Source organism: Corythoichthys intestinalis, chromosome 10 (genome assembly GCF_030265065.1).
Source record: "Corythoichthys intestinalis isolate RoL2023-P3 chromosome 10, ASM3026506v1, whole genome shotgun sequence".
NCBI classification, from domain to species: domain Eukaryota; kingdom Metazoa; phylum Chordata; class Actinopteri; order Syngnathiformes; family Syngnathidae; genus Corythoichthys; species Corythoichthys intestinalis.
In genome coordinates this window covers 39,732,991-39,751,142 of record NC_080404.1, presented here as the reverse complement: position 1 = coordinate 39,751,142, position 18,152 = coordinate 39,732,991, and the positions used below count along the sequence as shown (strand labels likewise).

The window sequence follows — 18,152 nt, the reverse complement described above, 5'->3', positions numbered from 1 at the left end:
ATTTCAAGGTCCTGGAGTGGCCTAGTCAGTCTCCAGATCTCAACCCCATAGAAAATCTGTGGAGGGAGTTGAAAGTCTGTGTTGCCCAACAACAGCCCCAAAACATCACTGCTCTAGAGGAGATCTGCATGGAGGAATGGGCCAAAATACCAGCAACAGTGTGTGAAAAGCTTGTGAAGAGTTACAGAAAACGTTTGGCCTCCGTTATTGCCAACAAAGGGTACATAACAAAGTATTGAGATGAACTTTTGGTATTGACCAAATACTTATTTTCCACCATGATTTGCAAATAAATTCTTTAAAAATCAAACAATGTGATTTTCTGTTTTTTTTTTCCACATTCTGCCTCTCATGGTTGAGGTTTACCCATGTTGACAATTACAGGCCTGTCTAATATTTTCAAGTGAGAGAACTTGCACAATTAGTGGTTGATTAAATACTTATTTGCCCCACTGTATGTTTATCATACTGACCTGTCTAGCTTCTTCTCAACCACCAGAAGGTCCAGCCCCCTGGCCTCTTTTGTAATGCGTAGCATCTCAGCAATGCATTGTAGTGTATCTGAAACATAAAATAAGAAAATCCTTTTGTGAAACCCCGAAATTAAATCACAGTGTGTTATAGGGGCGTGATAAAATATTGAAATGGTGATATGTCGTGATACTTTGCATCCCACAAGGTTATCGGTATGCTCATGCAAAGAATCGAGAACGTTTTCAAAGGGTGTCGAAATGTTTAAAAGTAATAATAAGGAACCAACAAGTTGCTACCAAAATCTTCCACCATAATATTGTCTCAGTTAACTTTATGGCTGACATTGACGGCGCTCAACGCCCAATCTATTTATATTTATATACATTTTATATTTATAAAATAGTTGTTTTTCTGTTTATTAGTTGTTTTTAGAATGATTCCCTGAACAATATATCTATTATCATTGTACCGCCATATCGCAAGTTCATCGTTATCGTGAGCGTTTTATCGCAAATCATATCGTATCCTGAGGTACCAAGAGGTTCCCACCCCTAGTGTGTTAGCAGTATTTGGTGAGGCAGCACATAACAGATTGTTTAAAAATGACAATAGTATCATAAAAAAAAAAAAAATTCCATATTATACTGTATTTATTAGGGTTGTTCCGATCATGTTTTTTTGCTCATGATCCGATCCCGATATTTCCCGATCAGATTGCTTTTTTTTTGCTGCCGATTCAATTCCAATCATTCCCGATAATTTTTCCCGATCATATACACTTTGGCAATGCATTAAGAAAAAAATGAATAAAACTCGGATGAATATATACATTCAACATACAGTACATAAGTACTGTATTTGTTTATTATGACAATAAATCCTCAAGATAGCATTTACATTATTAACATTCTTTCTGTGAGAGGGATCCACGTATAGAAAGACTTGTGACTTTGTATATTGTGACTAAATATTGCCATCTAGTGTATTTGTTGAGCTTTAAGTAAATGATACTGTGGCCATCCCAAATGCATGATGGGAAGTGGAACCATAACTGTGCGTCGTGCTAGCAATTGATATATCTTCTCTGCTTTGGGAAATAACTTAAGGTGTTAAGACAAAGATCAATTGCCACATTGCTTCCCATGATATTTCTATTCATAGGGAGAGGGATTGCAAGGCTTTAGCCAATTACAAAAAGGCTCCCAAGGCTGCCAAATTTCACTCTACTCATATTGCACTGCCTTTTATCTCTCTATATAGGTAAAATGCCGTCATTACAGATTGAGCGCGACAATGAATGAGAGGGTCGTGCAGCGCATATATTAATTGCGTTAAATATTTTAACGTGACACATTTTTTAATTAATTAATTGCCGCCGTTATCGGGATATTTTTGATAACCCTACCTTAAGCCTAAACTAAAGACTCTGGATGAGTGTATTATGTCTGTAACGTTAAATACAATTAGAAAACGATTTAATTAAAATATATATATATTTAAAAAAGGCATGGCCGATATTTTTTTGCCGATTCCGATACTTTGAAAATGACGTGATCGGACCGCCGATCGATCGGGACATTTCTAGTATTTATGAATATGGTATGAACATTATTTTATTGAGCAGCAGATACTATATACTGTAGGATTCACTTAAAGATTCTCTAATTATTCAAAAGTATATATGCAACCTTTTCCGTCATCCTCAGGATTTCGAGTAGCTGCTCGCAGCGTGTGAAAGTATCCGCTTGACTCTTCACTTCTGTAATGCAACCGCATACAGCAGAACTTTGGCTTGCCAAAAAGTGTCGGTTCTGGACCTGCAAAAGAATACCAACATTGACAACTTCTACTTTGCGGTGGTTTTCATTTCCCTTGAATGAATCATATTCTGCAAAAATATTACTATAGGGCTTCTGAGAATCTGTTAAACCCTCTTTTAGGAAGTGTTGAATGACTCAGTCAGTGCAGAACAGGTCACTTCTCCTTTGACTGACACAGCATACTTACCAATTTCAATCTTTTCCAAACCCTCTAAATTGAGGCGCTGGTACTGGTTGACTTTGTCCGCCTCTTCATCATAACTGTGGATGAACGCAAGCAGAGGATGATTCATAGGAACAGATTCCACTTAAAAAGGTTGGAATATGGAGTTCGACTTACTAAGCGATGTAGTAGGCTTTGTCGGACAGAAGCAGAAGCACATCAACATCTTTATTTGTAGCATCGATAAGGCTGAAAAAAAGATGAGGTATATTGTGCTTTTTGTTTGAAAACAGCTTAAATGTGAATAAGATGTGCCACAAACCTCATGTCGCAGTTGATGAGAGCCCAACCACCATGAAACCTCTCATCGTCGGGCAGGAGAAGCTGCATATATGTCTGCAATAGCAGGCTGACTTGCTCCTGTGCTCCTCTTTGGCTTTCCTGCTCTTTCTCCTCATGCTCTTTCTCCTTACTGAAAATTGAGTAGAGGTCTTCAGTCACCGGGAGACCCATCATGAGGTCTGAGGGAAGTAGAAAGTACACTGTAATCAGTTGTTTATACACAAGGACACGCACTATTTCAGCAGATGTTTTTGTTTTGATACCGATTACTGCTTGTCTATAAGCATCTCTGAAGCGGTTTAGATAGTAGCGGTTGGCTGAGTTAACGCCGTCCTTCATCACACCAGCTAGTTTCCTCTCACCCGTCCTGGTAAAATCTCCCTAAAAACAAAACACTGATATATTTAGCGCATCCCAGAATAGTAACCAAGCATCAATGGGATGTTGGTAAGTAATAGTATAGTTGTAATACCTTAAGTGCTGCTGTGCCAGCATACTGTCTGCTGATGGTGTCACCATTGTTGGCCCACATGATTTGATAGATCCTGTAACATTTGAGTGGCAAGGGCTGCTCTGGAGGCATCACACCTAATTTCTTCAGCTGAGAGGAATTATTATTAGAATTTTTAGGATGTGTTTTTGCAAGAATCTTCTCAAGCAGGTGTTGATAAAACACCAGTTAACTAGTTTAAGTGCTACGTGAAATTGTAAAAACTGCAATATAAGAAGTGCTAAATAGATTGGGGGAGAAAATAATATACTTGTTCATATTTTACCTGTTGTTCCATAACCACACGAGCAATTGCAGCCTGGACCACGTTGGTCCTGTCAAGACAATCCATGCAGTTGACCCGAAAGATTCCCTCTTGTTTGCAGATGACTCCAGCTTGGTCCACCCTAGCAGAGAAACACAAATGGAAAATGCATTTTTGTGTATGTGTGTGCTTTGTATATAACCAATATGTAAACCAGATAGTAATTCAATGCTAGTTTACAATATACATGTTTTTCTCTAATCTCAAAAATTACAATATCAACTCTTTCGCTGCCATTGACGGTGATAGACGGCCCATCCATTTCACCCCATCCTTACAGCGACTGATCGCTGACAACCCTCCCAGTCAATAGAGATAGGATGTTTATTGCCGTCATTGGCAGTCAATGAGTTAATGTGGTTTTACCAAAAAACCAGGTGTCCCCAATCCAATCGCGTGATTGGAAATCAGGCCGTTCGGGCCATTTTTCAGAGGATCGAAATCGGGTGAAAAAGATCGGGTTTTTAATTTTATAATAATTAAATAATTTAAAATATATATATATATTAGACCTGTCAACAATAACGTGTTAACGACCATGATTAATCTGGAAATAGTAACACATTAAAAAAAAATAACGCAATTTACAGGTCACACTAAGTTTGGCCACAACTGCCTCCCGTAGTCCCACACGGTGATGTTTACATTCTCCGCGCGGCAATGCAGGACAAAATGCAGCCAGCCACGATAAGTGAGGCTGACGACCCAGGACTGCTTCATGGCAAATTCCGTTTTAAAATGCTGCCTAATGGAAATCTGGGTAAAAGAAAAGTTGTGTGCACATACTGCTGTGATGAACTGTCCTTCCATCGAAGCACAACCAGCCTAAAGTACCACCTTCGGGCTAAGCATATCTTCGCTAGTGTTAGCAATGATGCTAACACCGCAAAAACAAGCCGCAGTCATCAAACTACACTGGCAGAGTGCGGACTCGGACTTGTCAACAAAAGGACAACAAGTAGGCTGACTACTGCTATCGCTAGATGGGTAGCCAGAGACTGTAGAGACCCATTAACTTAGTCGAAGACAAGGGCCTTGAAAATCTCATCCAGATAGCATCGGGCGACTCAACATACAGAACACCTTCACGGGCAACATTTGCCACAGAAATTCATGAACTTTTTGAAAATGAAAAGGCAACGAAGGTGGAGCAACTAACCACAGTTACGTTTGTTGCACTGACAGGAGACCACTGGACAAAAAAAAAAATGGTATGACTGGCTAACTTGAGCAGTGTTTCTAAACACCTTTACACACATTTTAGTGTAATGTTTTTCAGTTAAGTGTGTGAAAATTGACTTTTTTTTTTTTTTTTTTTTTTTTTAAATATCACACAGCTTTCAGGCCATTTAGTGTGAACTGCAAATGCTGCATTTATTTGTGTGAAATGTTTAATTTAACAGACAAGTTGTTTACACATTTTTTGAAACACTAGCTATTGTTACTGTATTGTGCTTGTCTGCTCTTTAAGTTGTCAGTTAATTTTGGGCAATATGCCAAACAGTATTTGAGCCACATTGTTAGTCTGAGGCACTTTAATGTGTTAAGCTCTTTTCTGTATAATACTGACAATTTATTTTATTTTATACGAGCAGAGTTGTTAAATAAAAATTTAAAACTCTATTTGGTTAAGTATTAATTCATTCAAAATTTTAAGTCAATTATAGTATTTTCCTAGATTTTTTTTCTTCTGAAGAGCAACTTTATTCATCCCGAGGGAAATGTGATTAATCATGATTAATCACACAGTTGACATATGATTAACTAGATTAAATTTTTTCATCATTTGACAGCACTAATATATATATATATATTTTTTTTTTCCAACTAACTACCGCAACACATACTTTGTGAATACTACATGTACCTGCCAGTAAAAGTTTAAATGACTATCCTATCTTGAAAATAGCTTTCTAAAAATGACAAAATAGGAAGTGACACTCACCAGGCCCACTTCATGTCAGTGATGATTTCAAAGATGGCATCTGTCAGTATCTGCACATTTTCAAATTTCATCCCACGACTAAAATACAAAATAAAAGAGGAAATGCACTGTGTTATTAATTAAAAGAAATAGCAATGCATTAATATCACTACTTAAGTCTTACCAGTGCTCATGGAAGTCAAATGACACATAGGTGAGATTTCGGTTGTTGAAAAGGAGCACTTGCTTTAGATACGCATCCCCAATCAACTTCTCTCGCCCACTTTGGTCAACCAAATTGATGATTACCTGGAGTTAATCAATAAAAAGTGGCATAAATGATTACAACATATATGATTAATAAGTTTCTAGGACAGTTACTGTATACAAAAATATGGCAAATATGTTCAAAAATTTCAATGTACAGAACCACATCATAATTTATCTTTTTTCTGAGCATCTAAAAATTAGGCCACCACTCCACAGCCAGCATGTTGAGTCTCGGTGACTCTCCTTCATGAGGTTACTGCGATACTGAAATAAAATGTAATATACTGTAAACCCAATCCTTCCATTTCCTGTATCTCCCCGTGCATTACCATCGTGCTCGTGCTCGTGTGTGGGCCCTACAAGAGAGCACAAGTGTGGTGGAGGGAAAAGTGGGTTTGCCCTACTATGATTTGTGTGTCCCGACTTGGGGAAAAAATGCTTATATTGTTTTGTGAGCGTTTATAAAATTAATACATGATGTTATTGCCTGATGTGTATTACAGTCTTTCATTTTTGAATGACTCGTATTTTTAACAATTATTTTCTAATTTCAACATCATGTACAAGTACCATTTTATCGAAACATCAGGAAAAAAAGTTGACCTACTCATCGAAAGAGATTAGATTAATATGAAATACAATTGAGATGACTATGTTCCTGAGCCTTTAGTCATTTTGATTTAACTCATGCTAATGTTACAAACCGTGAACAAACAAACTATCTAAATACACTTTAATACCACATATAAAGTAGGATAGTGTAAACTTGCTAACAATCATTTTAAAATCATAATTGCACCTACTTGTTTCTTGTAGAGTCTAAGCTGTTCTTCAAAATGGGCAGCAAAGTAGGACATGGTCTCCTTCTCTTCTGAAACACCAGAAACATTCTGGTTATGGCCCCCAATAACACTCTAAAGATTTTTTTTTTTTTAACATCCATTCAAAAGTGAGATAATTTGCTGGATAACACTAAATGACATCTGTTATAAGCATTCATTAATGCTAATGACAGTGTCGTGTCATAATTATGATTGTCTAATGACAGTCTTATGGCACCACTGTCAATTTAAGTGTTACTAAATACGATAACTCGCAATTAATGAAACAACTGGAACAGTAACTGAAGAAATAATTAGCAAAGAACATGAATTTTGATTGTTATTTACATCTGTAGCGCTAAAATGCATGCAAGGAGGCATGTTGGACAACAACAGTGTTGAAAGCAGGTGGAAGCAGAAGTTGACTGTCTCCCACAAGGGAGGAGTGATGGCCAAATGAAGCATCTTACAGCATAAATGAATGGTGGTTAATTTGGTCTTATGACAGTCGTATGATGCCGCTGTCAAATAAAGTATTACCGGTTAATATTTTTTTGGTGTAAATATCCCATGATACAGTACAGCTGTGGCTTATAGTCCAGTGCGGCTTATCTATGAACAAATGCCGTTTTCGTGCCAAATTTGGTGGGCGGCGGCTTATAGTCAGGTGCGTCTTATAGTGCGAAAATTATGGTTTTTACAGTATCTCATTGCCTGCTATTGACAACAATAGACATCCAATTCAACTGGGAAGACTAGCTGTGAATGCTCATCTTTCGCTGCCATTGACAGCAATAGGCCTCAAATTTATTTCGACTACGGTTGGCACCAAACATTCGCTCTCAACCTCTCCCAAGTCTTTTTTGGCCTTAAACGAATTTCTATCCTTTCCACCACGCGAAATGCCCACTTTGCATCCGTTCGATTGTATACGGTAATATTTCCACACAGCAGATTTTACCACTCCAGCAGCTACCCATTATGTTCCCGCGTTAGCTTCCAGAATGTTCTCCAATCGGGGCTGCTTTTTCTGGGAGTGTTGAGAAGCATAAAACATATATATTTTTGTTTTGTTTGGCAATGCCATTGTATTTCTGGGCTATTTTGTTGCTTTGTAGCTCTTAAAAATTATAAAATATTTGTACATTTTTTAGAATTATAAACCCGATCGTTTTCACCCAATTCTGATCCTCTGAAAAACGGCCCGATTTTCGATTACGTGATCGAATCTGGGACATTCTTAGTAAATAGTTCGTTGGTGTTGTCTCTTTTGCCAAGGTTCTTGAATCAAATGATGTATATTTTGTTTATTTCATACAGCAATGTAGTAACAAAAGGAGGAAAATTAGGACTGATAAAAAAACAGCAATAAATTAAGTGTCACTATAAATAACCACAAATATGAGAACTGCAATAGTGCCCTGGAAATTATTTCCATCGACTGAATGCACGCAAGAAGATGATGTTCCACTGACCTTTCTCCAAGCGTGGCCGGGGATTGTAGCGGTATCCTGCCTGGCTCCAGAAGACAGGCACAGAGCCACGAGTCTGCACAAAGGAAAGAGTGTGGCTGTGCACGTGGATCAACTGCTCTGTCTCCACATAGTTAGCCACATGGCCATCTGTATCCACTCCTCTGCGCTTGTACCTCATCCCTTTGGGCAAAGAGAATGGATGAAGACTATTAAAAGAATGTTTCACACCATGTGCATTAATACTGTGTTTTCTATATTATGTAAACCTTCTCTCAGGGAATTTTATTAACCATTACAGAGACATAACTAGAGGAGCGCTCAAAGAGCAAAACTCCGCCTAAGCAACCAAATTCAAATCATCGCCATATTTCTGACCTCTGTGACCTTTGAACTTAGACCTCAAAATTGTTTCATACTACAAACATATGCTGCAAGTTTGATAACAATCCCTTTATTCATTCTTGAGTTATCTTGAAAACAACTGACCTCTGTGACCTTTAACCTCATTACCACAAAATGTAATCACCTTTTCTGTATCATATTCCAAACATATCCTGCAAGTGTGATAATATACCTTTATTCATTCTTTAATCATCAAACAGAATACATAACCTCCACCTTCCGTATGTTTCTCCTGGCAGAGGTAAAAATTACTTTTTGGTAATTAGCAGTGATGTTCATTTATGACAGCCGTGGCATAAACCTTACATAGTGTAATGGCATAGTGTTTTCTCTCAGCAATAGTTTAGTGGTACCTGCACGATGTCGGCTACGTCTGGAAATGAGTGCAACGGTGAAGCGGGGATGGATGTCATCAACACAGGTCACCTCTTGCGGTGGAGTTTCGGGACTGCTGCGATCCTCATCAGACGTCTCGTTGTAATTCACAACAAGTTCCTCAACTTGAACAAAGCCCTGGATGATTGGTATCACCCAAAAGTCCACCTCTGGTGTCTGACATAGAAAAAAAGTAGGGATATCAAACGCTTAAATTTTTTAATCGAGTTAATCACAGCTTAAAAATTAATTAAGCATAATTAATTGCAATTCAAACCATCTCTAAAATATGCCATATTTTTCAGTAAACTATTCTTGGAATGGAAAGATAAGACATGCCTCACTACGTAAGGTGATGGAAATACACCACAAGGTGTCAATGGTGAGTTTTAAATTGCTTAGAAATCAAGCTAATGAGTGTGTTTTATCCCTCAACTGACGCCGTAGGTCCCATCCATTGTACTTCACGGTCATTTGAGTGCTGGCTTCAAAACGTACGAGACCTCTAATAGTTTGTATATTGTGACTAAATATTGCCATCCAGTGTATTTGTTGAGCTAAACGGAATGTTTGAATAGAGTTTGACCAAAGTCTGAGTAGGTTTTATGTGTATTTTGCATATCTATTTTGATTGGTAATGCCAGCTTTTCGTTTTGTGAACATTATTTTTTTTTGAGAGATAGGAATATTATTTTTGTTGTGCTTTTACTAAATGATACTTATGTTTGTTGTGAAAGAGTTGCCGAAGCTTATGCCAATAAACGGCGCGGTCCAATGAACGCCTGTGACCACTCGCCTTTCTCTGCCGCTTAGCTCTCAATTTGCAAAAAACAGCGTCATTGTAATCTATTTGAGGCAATGCATGAGCGGGTCATTCCGCGCATGCGTTAAATGCGTCAAATATTTTAACGTGAATAATTTTTAAAAATTAATTACCGCCTGTTAACGCGATAAATTTGGTAGCACTAATAAAAATTGTTTAGAATAATATCTTTATCAATTACATGTCCATCAAAATACAAACCTTCACTAAAACCAAATCATTGAAAATATAGTGAGCTACATAGATTAACAAAGATATATTTGGAATTAAAACTCATTTGCAAGCAAATTAAAGCAACATTAGGTAACTTTTCAGTTTTGGTCGATTTTAGCAACACAGGTGGACAAAAGCGGTATTGTTTTGCCTCAAGGAAGACTGAGTTTCCCGTTAGGACCAGCACATGGGCGCACAGTGTCATAAAATCCTGATCTACCGGTCGCCTGCAGATGGATTAAACAACATTTCTGTTTCCAGCGGCTGTGTGAAGGATGAAAAGTAATAGGGTAATGAATCCAGTTGTGGCTAAACAATAGCATATGACAATTATTTGAAAATAGAAACGTTTGAATTTGGTTGGGGGGGGTCATGCCAGCGAGTGAAAAACAGGCCAATATTTATTCTTGAGTGTCCTTTCACCTTGGTAGCGTCCCTTTTTTCTTTTTTTGTCTATTCGGACAAAACTTTTTGTCTCAATTGTTGCTCTGCCAGCGTTCACATCGACTTAAGAAATGGGGAAATGAAGAATTGACGTATGCCAAAAAGGAGTCAGCTAATTTGAAGTTTTTTTCTGCGGCAGGGTTCTTGCCACCCTCCTCAAAGCTAATGAGTGCCGATGAATGCGATACAGACCCCCCTCAAGATATAAAAGAGGTGTCATTCAACTAGTCGTCGGTTGAAATATCACAAATGTTATGAAAATATTTTAAGAGGGTTAAGACGTTTCCTGGTGTTTAAGTGACATTGGTTTATTTTCCACAGCAAACTGATAACTTCTTTTGGCACTCTTTTGGATAGCATTATTTTTGGTGATTGTAATATATAACACATCTCTAAGTGGGTGCCAGCTGCCATTCACACAATGTATGCAGAGTAAAAATTTTAAGTCGAGAAGAAATTATAACCATAAACTGCCCCTTGAATGATTTTTGCCTAGCTGGTGAGATCATTTTTGTTTTGACAAGCTTGTAGCAGTTCATCTGATCTCAAACTGTGACTATGTTCTCAAAAGAAATATCAGTGAGTCACAGTTGCCCTATACCGGAAGACTGTTCACTGTTGCTATGCATTTGTTCGCCAGTGCTTTCACTGGCCATGGCGTCATGGGAAATGGAATGATACAATAGAGTAGGTGTGACTCCTGGTAACTGCACATTGGAGAGGCAGGTCTGACATCAAAATTGTTTGCACTGTCCATTTGAGTTGCTTTCCCTTTCCTTGTGCTTCTTGCCCCATGGCAGTAAAGGAATTCTGATTCATATCTTGCATGCAATGACTAATAGTTTGCTGATTACAAAAAATGTGGACACCTGGGTACAATATTTTTTTCCAATCTTGATTTACAGTGTAAGAAAAAACTATGTGGGAGAGGCATTACCTGTAGGTCTATAAGATCTTGAATCATGTGTTTGTTCCAGAAAAAACGGTCATCCACCTTTGACAAAAAAATAAAGTCTCTGTCATCCAGCATTTTTACTTATTACTTTTGATACATTGACATATTTAGTTGTGTTTCCATCCAGACCTGTTTCCAAAGTGGTAAGTTTGATTTATCCAAGTCTCCTTGGCGCTGCACAGTGTTTGTCAGGTCATAGGTAGGGCTATAATAGAAGGAGTCTGAATCCATGAATATTTTGTATAGCTCATCAAGCAACCGCCTCTCCAGACGCTCCTTTTCTTTGTTTTCCTTTACCTGGAAGGCAGGGGAATACTACATTGGGCAAGGGTAGGTGGGTAGGTAGACAGACAGGCAGGTGGGTAGGAAGGCGGATAGGCAGGTAGGTAGGTAGAAAAAGTGTTGAATTGGTAGAGTAAGAATGAAGCTGGAGAAAATGAACAGAACCTACCTTTTTCTTAATGGGCACAGCCACATTGGATTTTATATGGCTTAAGGTTTTCAATAAAAACTTGGACTCATCAGGGGACTGAACAAGTTTCTCCGATTTGTCAATTCCAAAATGATGCTTTTTGCAGAGCTGAAAAGGAGGAGCTTGTCAGTTTAGCGTCTATGTCATTTGCAAATCATCTCCAGACAAGGGCAGATACAAGGAGTCCTCAAATTAATAAAGTGTTCTGTTCCTACGCTGGTGGCATAACCCGAATTTCCGCTTAAGTCGTATTGCACGTTAAAATCTAAATTTATGTCAAAATACTTTGTATAAAAAAACAAAAAATACAGAAACGATTTGGGTTGCATGTTTTCATCAGTTGCAGTGTTGATGTCTGGCTTGTTGTTTTAAATCAAATGCTGTCGTTAAAGTGCTTATGACACACAAATGCATGTTTATTTCATATTTCATGCAGTCGTTTATGCTCCTGAACGAAATGGACCGCTTGGATGTGTGCTGAAGCGATTGATTTATTTCTTCAATTTTTGAATCCCGCGCCATGAAAAGGAGTGACTTCCAGCTCCAGTCTCGGGTTGAGGAGAATGCGAATGTGACGTCACCCGGGTCAGCAACTCACAATACCGCATTGCTTTATAGCATGCAGATGTACTGCTGGTTCACCTGATTTTGCTGATTAATTCATTTATTTTTCGCATCACGCTAGCCAAGTGTGCTGCAAGGGATTTGTTGCTGCACCAGGGAGAGGTGTGTGAGCCTTTTTGGGTTTCAAAAAGTTCCCGTTCACCCTCGGAAAATGGCCAAAACAAGTCAGTCTGTGGGACCATTGGACTTACAAGGAAGTGAATAAACATCGTATTTTGCATTGTGTCAAATACTGGGATCATGGCACACGTTTTAATACGGAGGTGACTTGCATATTGTGGCTGACAATGCTCCTTGTACACGAAGAATGCCACTCGGCCGATGACCAACAGCTTGTCGCACACACCCCTCGGTCCGTCGCGTGCCCGCCGGGAGAGCGCTATACTCAAGTCAAGTTCAACACAAAACTGCTTTTGGCATAACGCAAGTGTGGCGTTTTCGTGTGACGGTTTAAACTTTGGTCTGAATGCAACATATCTTTACCGATGTTCATCAGTGTCTCTCCTTTCTCTGATCTTTTTATGATGATATGCTTTGTTTCCGTGGTAATTGTTTTTCTTTTGGGTGGACCAGCATTGCCAGAAGACCCAGCTTTCTTCTTTGTGACCATAATGTGAAAAACAGGGGTGCAAAAAAAGGCATACTCTCAACACACAAACACACACAATCACTATGTACTAGCTGGGGACTGATATATAATACTAATATACAGTGGGACAAATAAGTATTTAGTCAAGCACCAATTGTGCAAGTTCTCCTACTTGAAAAGATTAGAGAAGCCTGTAATTGTCAACATGGGTAAACCTCAACAATGAGAGACAGAATGTGGAAAAAAAATAGAAAATCCCATTGTTTGATTTTTAAAGAATTTATTTCCAAATAAATAAATAAATGGAAAATAAATGGAAAATAAGTATTTGGTCACCTACAAACAAGCAAGATTTCTGGCTGTCAAAGAGGTCTAACTTCTTCTAACGAGGCTCCACTCGTTACCTGTATTAATGGCTCCTGTTTTAACTCATTATCGGTATAAAAGACACCTGTCCACAATCTCAGTCAGTCACACTCCAAATTCCACTATGGCCAAGACCAAAGAGCTGTCAAAGGACACCAGAGACAAAATTGTAGACCTGCACCAGGCTGGGAAGAGTGAATGCCCAATAGGTAAAACGCTTAATGTAAAGAAATCAACTGTGGGAGCAATTATTAGAAAATGGAAGACATACAGGACCACTGATAATCTCCCTCGATTTGGGGCTCCATGCAAGATCTCACCCCGTGGAGTCAAAATGATAACAAGAACGGTGAGCGAATGACCTACAGAGAGCTGGGACCATAGTAACAAAGGCTACTATCAGTAACACAATGCGCCGCCAGGGACTCAAATCCTGCACTGCTAGACGTGTCCCCCTGCTGAAGCCAGTACACAGGAAAAACAAAAAAAAACTTTTTGGTAGAAACACAGGTTCTAGTGTTTGAAGGAGAAAGAATACTGAATTGCATCCGAAAACACCATACCCACTGTGAAGCATGGGGGTGGAAACATCATGCTTTGGGGCTGTTTTTCTGCAAAGGGACCAGGACGACAGACCTGCGTAAAGGAATGAATGAATGGCGCCATGTATCGAGAGATTTTGAGTGAAAATCTCCTTCCATCAGCAAGGGCATTGAAGATGGGACGTGGCTGGTTCTTTCAGCATGACAATGATCCCAAACACACAGCCAGAGTGGCTTCGTGAGTAGCATTTCAAGGTCCTGGAGTGGCCTAGCCAGTCTCCAGATCTCAACCCCATAGAAAATCTGTGGAGGGAGTTGAAAGTCTGTGTTGCCCAACGACAGCCCCAAAACATCACTGCTCTAGAGGAGAGCTGCATGGAGGAATGGGCCAAAATACCAGCAACAGTGTGTGAAAAGCTTGTGAAGAGTTACAGAAAACGTTTGGCCTCCGTTCTAGCCAACAAAGGGTACATAACAAAGTATTGAGATGAACTTTTGGTATTGACCAAATACTTATTTTCCACCATGATTTGCAAATAAATTCTTTAAAAATCAAACAATGTGATTTTCTGGTTTGTTTTTCCACATTCTGTCTCTCATGGTTGAGGTTCACCCATGTTGACAATTACAGGCCTCTCTAATATTTTCAAGTGGGAGACCTTGCACAATTAGTAGCTGACTAAATACTTATTTGCCCCACTGTATATATACATATATATAAATGGCAGACGAAACATGGGCGTCGTAAAATTGAAACATCGTAAGCTGAGGACTCCCTGTATTATGTGTAAACTTGAGAAAATGAGGAAAAACTATCCCTCCTCACAAAATAATATAGGTAGACACCCTAATAGCTACATGGAGCAACGGGACAGCAACAGAATTTCTTTGCACAGTGCAGAGAAGGGGTTGGGATCATTGCTCCACACAGGGTGGAATCTAATAAATCTATTCAGGAACAACCCATCACTGTCAATATTACTCACTTGAAAATACTGTGCCTCACCATCCACGAAGCTGCCCTGAAAGACTGAAACTTAGTAATATCTTTTTTTTTTTTTTTTTTAGATAATATGCAATCTTTTCAGTCTTGGTGTGTGGCCTTTTAAAAATCTAGAAAATTATAGCAGTAGCTCACAGATTTTGAATCATACACTGAAATGCTGCTAGTATTCTTGACAACATTCGATGAGGTTAAGCATCATACACTTTTCCACGTGTTTCATTACAGACTTAGGATGCACACCTCCAGTTCCAGCTCCTGTGGCTCTTCATCAGACAGAGGAATGACAGCTATCTTGGTTATCTTGTAGACTATGTGGTTGCCTGGCAAATGGCCAACAAGTGCTTTCTGGCGGATTAATACAAGGCCGAGAGGAAGATCTGGCAAGAGAAGCAGAGGAAAGGAAGGTGGGTTGGTAAGGGGGACTGCATCACGGGTGCAGAATTCCTCACATTCTAAAAGGTGTGAAGAACTCGGTCGGCCTTGAAGTAGCTATTAATTAATTATAGTACAGCACTACAAGACATTTATTAAATAGATATTGAATTAAACAGCGTGAGCTAAAGTTAAATTGCCATGTCTGTGAAAATAATAATAAATAATAAGCTTGAGTTAGATAAAAATAACTAGTACTCTCTGATTCCGAGAGCAAAAGTATGCGAGGGGAAAAAAATCATCAATTGAATCATCACATCACTCCCCTTCATCACTACATGCATTTCAAAGTACATTTGCACTAATTTTCACACCTTTCCTTGTGAATGTGAAACGAGTCACAGTAATAGAAGACTTGCGGTCTGAAGAAGCCTCAGAGCAATTATCTCTTGAAACATTTTTAAGAAGAAATATTCTTACCAGTGTGAAGCCGTATCTTTCCAATGATACCTTCCACCAGGCCCAGACATACTGGATTCCAAGCAAGGAGCAGGTCCGTTGCTGAAAAACAATTAATATTTCATTAAATAGGGGTGTGACAAAATATCGAAATGGTGATATATCGTGATACTTTGTATCCCAAAAGGTTATCGATATGCTCCTGTCAAGAATCGAGATATCATTTTAAAAAGGTGTCAATTAAAAAAAAAAAAAAAAAGGCTGCCATTGATGGTGCTTGACGCCCAATCCATTTAGACTGGGAAGGTTAGTTTATTCAAAACCAGAGCATTCACAGTCATTCGGTCCGATTTTCGGCGCATTTACAGGTCACTTGCTTTTCATTTTAGGGTATTTACAGGTCATTTCCTGTTCTGTAATGCAAAATAAACAGCAAGTGACCCATAAAATACCCCAAAATCAACAGGAAGTAACTGAAAATCAACAGGTAAATGACCTTAAATGGGCCAAAATTACTCATTGCCTGGCATTGGCTGCCACTGACAGCCATAGACGTTCAATCCGTTTGAATTGGGAGGGTGGCAGCGAATGAACGAATGTTCATTCGCTGCCACCCTACCAATTCAAATGGATTGGGCGTCTACTAGTGATAAACTCATTCCAATTCACAGCAGAAGCTTGTTTTTCTGTTTATTAGTTTTTTGTAGAGTATCCTGGAATGATTTCCTGACCAATGTATCGAAAATCGTTGTGAAGCTATATCGTCAGATCATCGTTATCGTGAGCTTTGTATCGCAAATCGTATAATATCGTGACGTACCAATAGGTTCCCACTCCTATCATTAACTGCCAAAAACATGTTTTTTAAGCCTTTTCTGTTGTTGTTCTGAAATTGGACGTCTATCGCCATCAATGGCTGTGAATGCATTTATTATGAGACGAATTGGAGTGTCTGCAAGTGTGAGTGAATGCCAAGAATAACAGTCAACATATGTAATCATATTTGTCTCAACTCTATTATCCATCTGGAAATTTCATCATGTGACGTAGCAAATCAAATCGCATTGGTCTGTCATTCCTCAAGTACATAACAGTTCAAAATACAGGCACTCTGTATTTCACCAAGGCCGAACATGACATCACATGCCATGCAGTGGTAAGACTGAGTCAAAGGAAAAGTGGTAAAGGGTTCATCATCATACTGGAGAGAATTGAAAACATGTGAGGGGTGTGGTAAAGGAAGCAATTTCATTTTTGGCATGAAAATCCTACAAGACTAGTATATTTCTAAACACACATTAAGTTGATTTGGTGACGAAAAAGAAATCAAGACCAATGTAACCCTAGTTGAAATATTTTCAAGAAATACTTCTCTGTGCTAAAAAGAGTGGATGGAAGTTGAGAAAGGCGTGGAAATTCTCCTTCCAATTAAATTATGAAACAGTGGTGCAACTGTAAACCTGTTCAGGATGGCTACACAACCGCAGGACCTCAGGTATCAACATCCTTAGTAGTCTGGAAAGGCTCAATTAATTCATCAGATCCTTTATTTCTCGTCACAACTACATGTAACACATATGAGATTGAACATTGGTTTAGTGTTCTAAAAAAACAACCCTTTAGTCAAGGTAGCTGCTAAACCCACAAAGTGTAATTAAGAACTCGAAAGTCTGGTTTTCGTCCATGTCTGCATCATAATAAGTCACGAGAATTCCCCAGCCTGTCTTTGGGTACACAAAAATGAAGTACTTACTGTTCATGGTACAACACTCCTTTCATACAAGGCGAATTTTTAGTAAAGTTGACCAAAGCACCGTGTATTCTTTCTACAAGATTGGCATATTATTAGGAGCATTCTAGGTGATATTAATGCACTATTGGCGTATCAGTAAGGTTTTGATTTAACAAGATAACGAGGGGTGCTCGTTCAACGAAAAGACCGACGAGGAATGTTACGTACCAGGTTTGACTGTTATGGTCCCGTCTTTTCGGCTACACCAAAGAGCGCGGTCCCCATTCTGTAGAATATAGTCGTCTTTGGCTTGGAACAGCTCCATTTTTGTCCGTATGAGTTATACAAAACAAGTCGCGAGGTAGCGAAGCAAGCTTATAGATATAAGTGTCAACTCCGGAGGATGACAGGAGTTAGCCAGACAGCGAATTGCTAACCCTCCGACCGGTGAGCTACTGCTACACGCTAGCAGCAACTGGATGCTTGTCCGATGGGTTTGCTCCACTTGAACGCATATTGACGATTGCTCTCCCTCACCATTGGATAAACATTCCTCCCCATTGTTAGGCTTGGTAGAAAATCAAAGCAAAGGTAAATGAGAACACGTCTCGGGAAGCTGCTGCGGAAGCCATCCAGGAGGCAGGAGCTTCCTGCTCTAAACAAAAACACGTGAC

The 18,152-nt window shown here is 39.0% G+C and overlaps 1 protein-coding gene across 3 annotated transcripts in view; it reads right to left on the bottom strand.

The window, feature by feature from the left end:
• inpp5f (inositol polyphosphate-5-phosphatase F) overlaps positions 1 to 18,152 on the bottom strand; it is a 23,965-nt gene extending 5,813 nt beyond the window's left edge. The window contains exons 1-19 of one of the 3 annotated variants that reach the window (XM_057848786.1): positions 17,707 to 18,152; positions 15,768 to 15,848; positions 15,156 to 15,292; positions 11,768 to 11,896; positions 11,446 to 11,631; positions 11,299 to 11,355; positions 8,860 to 9,058; positions 8,105 to 8,284; positions 6,612 to 6,679; positions 5,723 to 5,847; positions 5,560 to 5,637; positions 3,576 to 3,696; positions 3,272 to 3,400; positions 3,063 to 3,180; positions 2,780 to 2,978; positions 2,635 to 2,706; positions 2,482 to 2,555; positions 2,163 to 2,291; positions 474 to 561 (exon numbers count right to left, since the gene is read on the bottom strand). In XM_057848786.1, coding sequence (XP_057704769.1) covers positions 474 to 561; positions 2,163 to 2,291; positions 2,482 to 2,555; positions 2,635 to 2,706; positions 2,780 to 2,978; positions 3,063 to 3,180; positions 3,272 to 3,400; positions 3,576 to 3,696; positions 5,560 to 5,637; positions 5,723 to 5,847; positions 6,612 to 6,679; positions 8,105 to 8,284; positions 8,860 to 9,058; positions 11,299 to 11,355; positions 11,446 to 11,631; positions 11,768 to 11,896; positions 15,156 to 15,292; positions 15,768 to 15,848; positions 17,707 to 17,803 — 2,267 coding nt within the window. In that variant the 5' untranslated portion in view covers positions 17,804 to 18,152. Of the gene's footprint in view, positions 1 to 473; positions 562 to 2,162; positions 2,292 to 2,481; positions 2,556 to 2,634; positions 2,707 to 2,779; positions 2,979 to 3,062; positions 3,181 to 3,271; positions 3,401 to 3,575; positions 3,697 to 5,559; positions 5,638 to 5,722; positions 5,848 to 6,611; positions 6,680 to 8,104; positions 8,285 to 8,859; positions 9,059 to 11,298; positions 11,356 to 11,445; positions 11,632 to 11,767; positions 11,897 to 14,895; positions 15,102 to 15,155; positions 15,293 to 15,767; positions 15,849 to 17,706 lie in introns of those variants that run through there. The other 2 variants (XM_057848788.1, XM_057848789.1) reach the window with 2 other exon arrangements.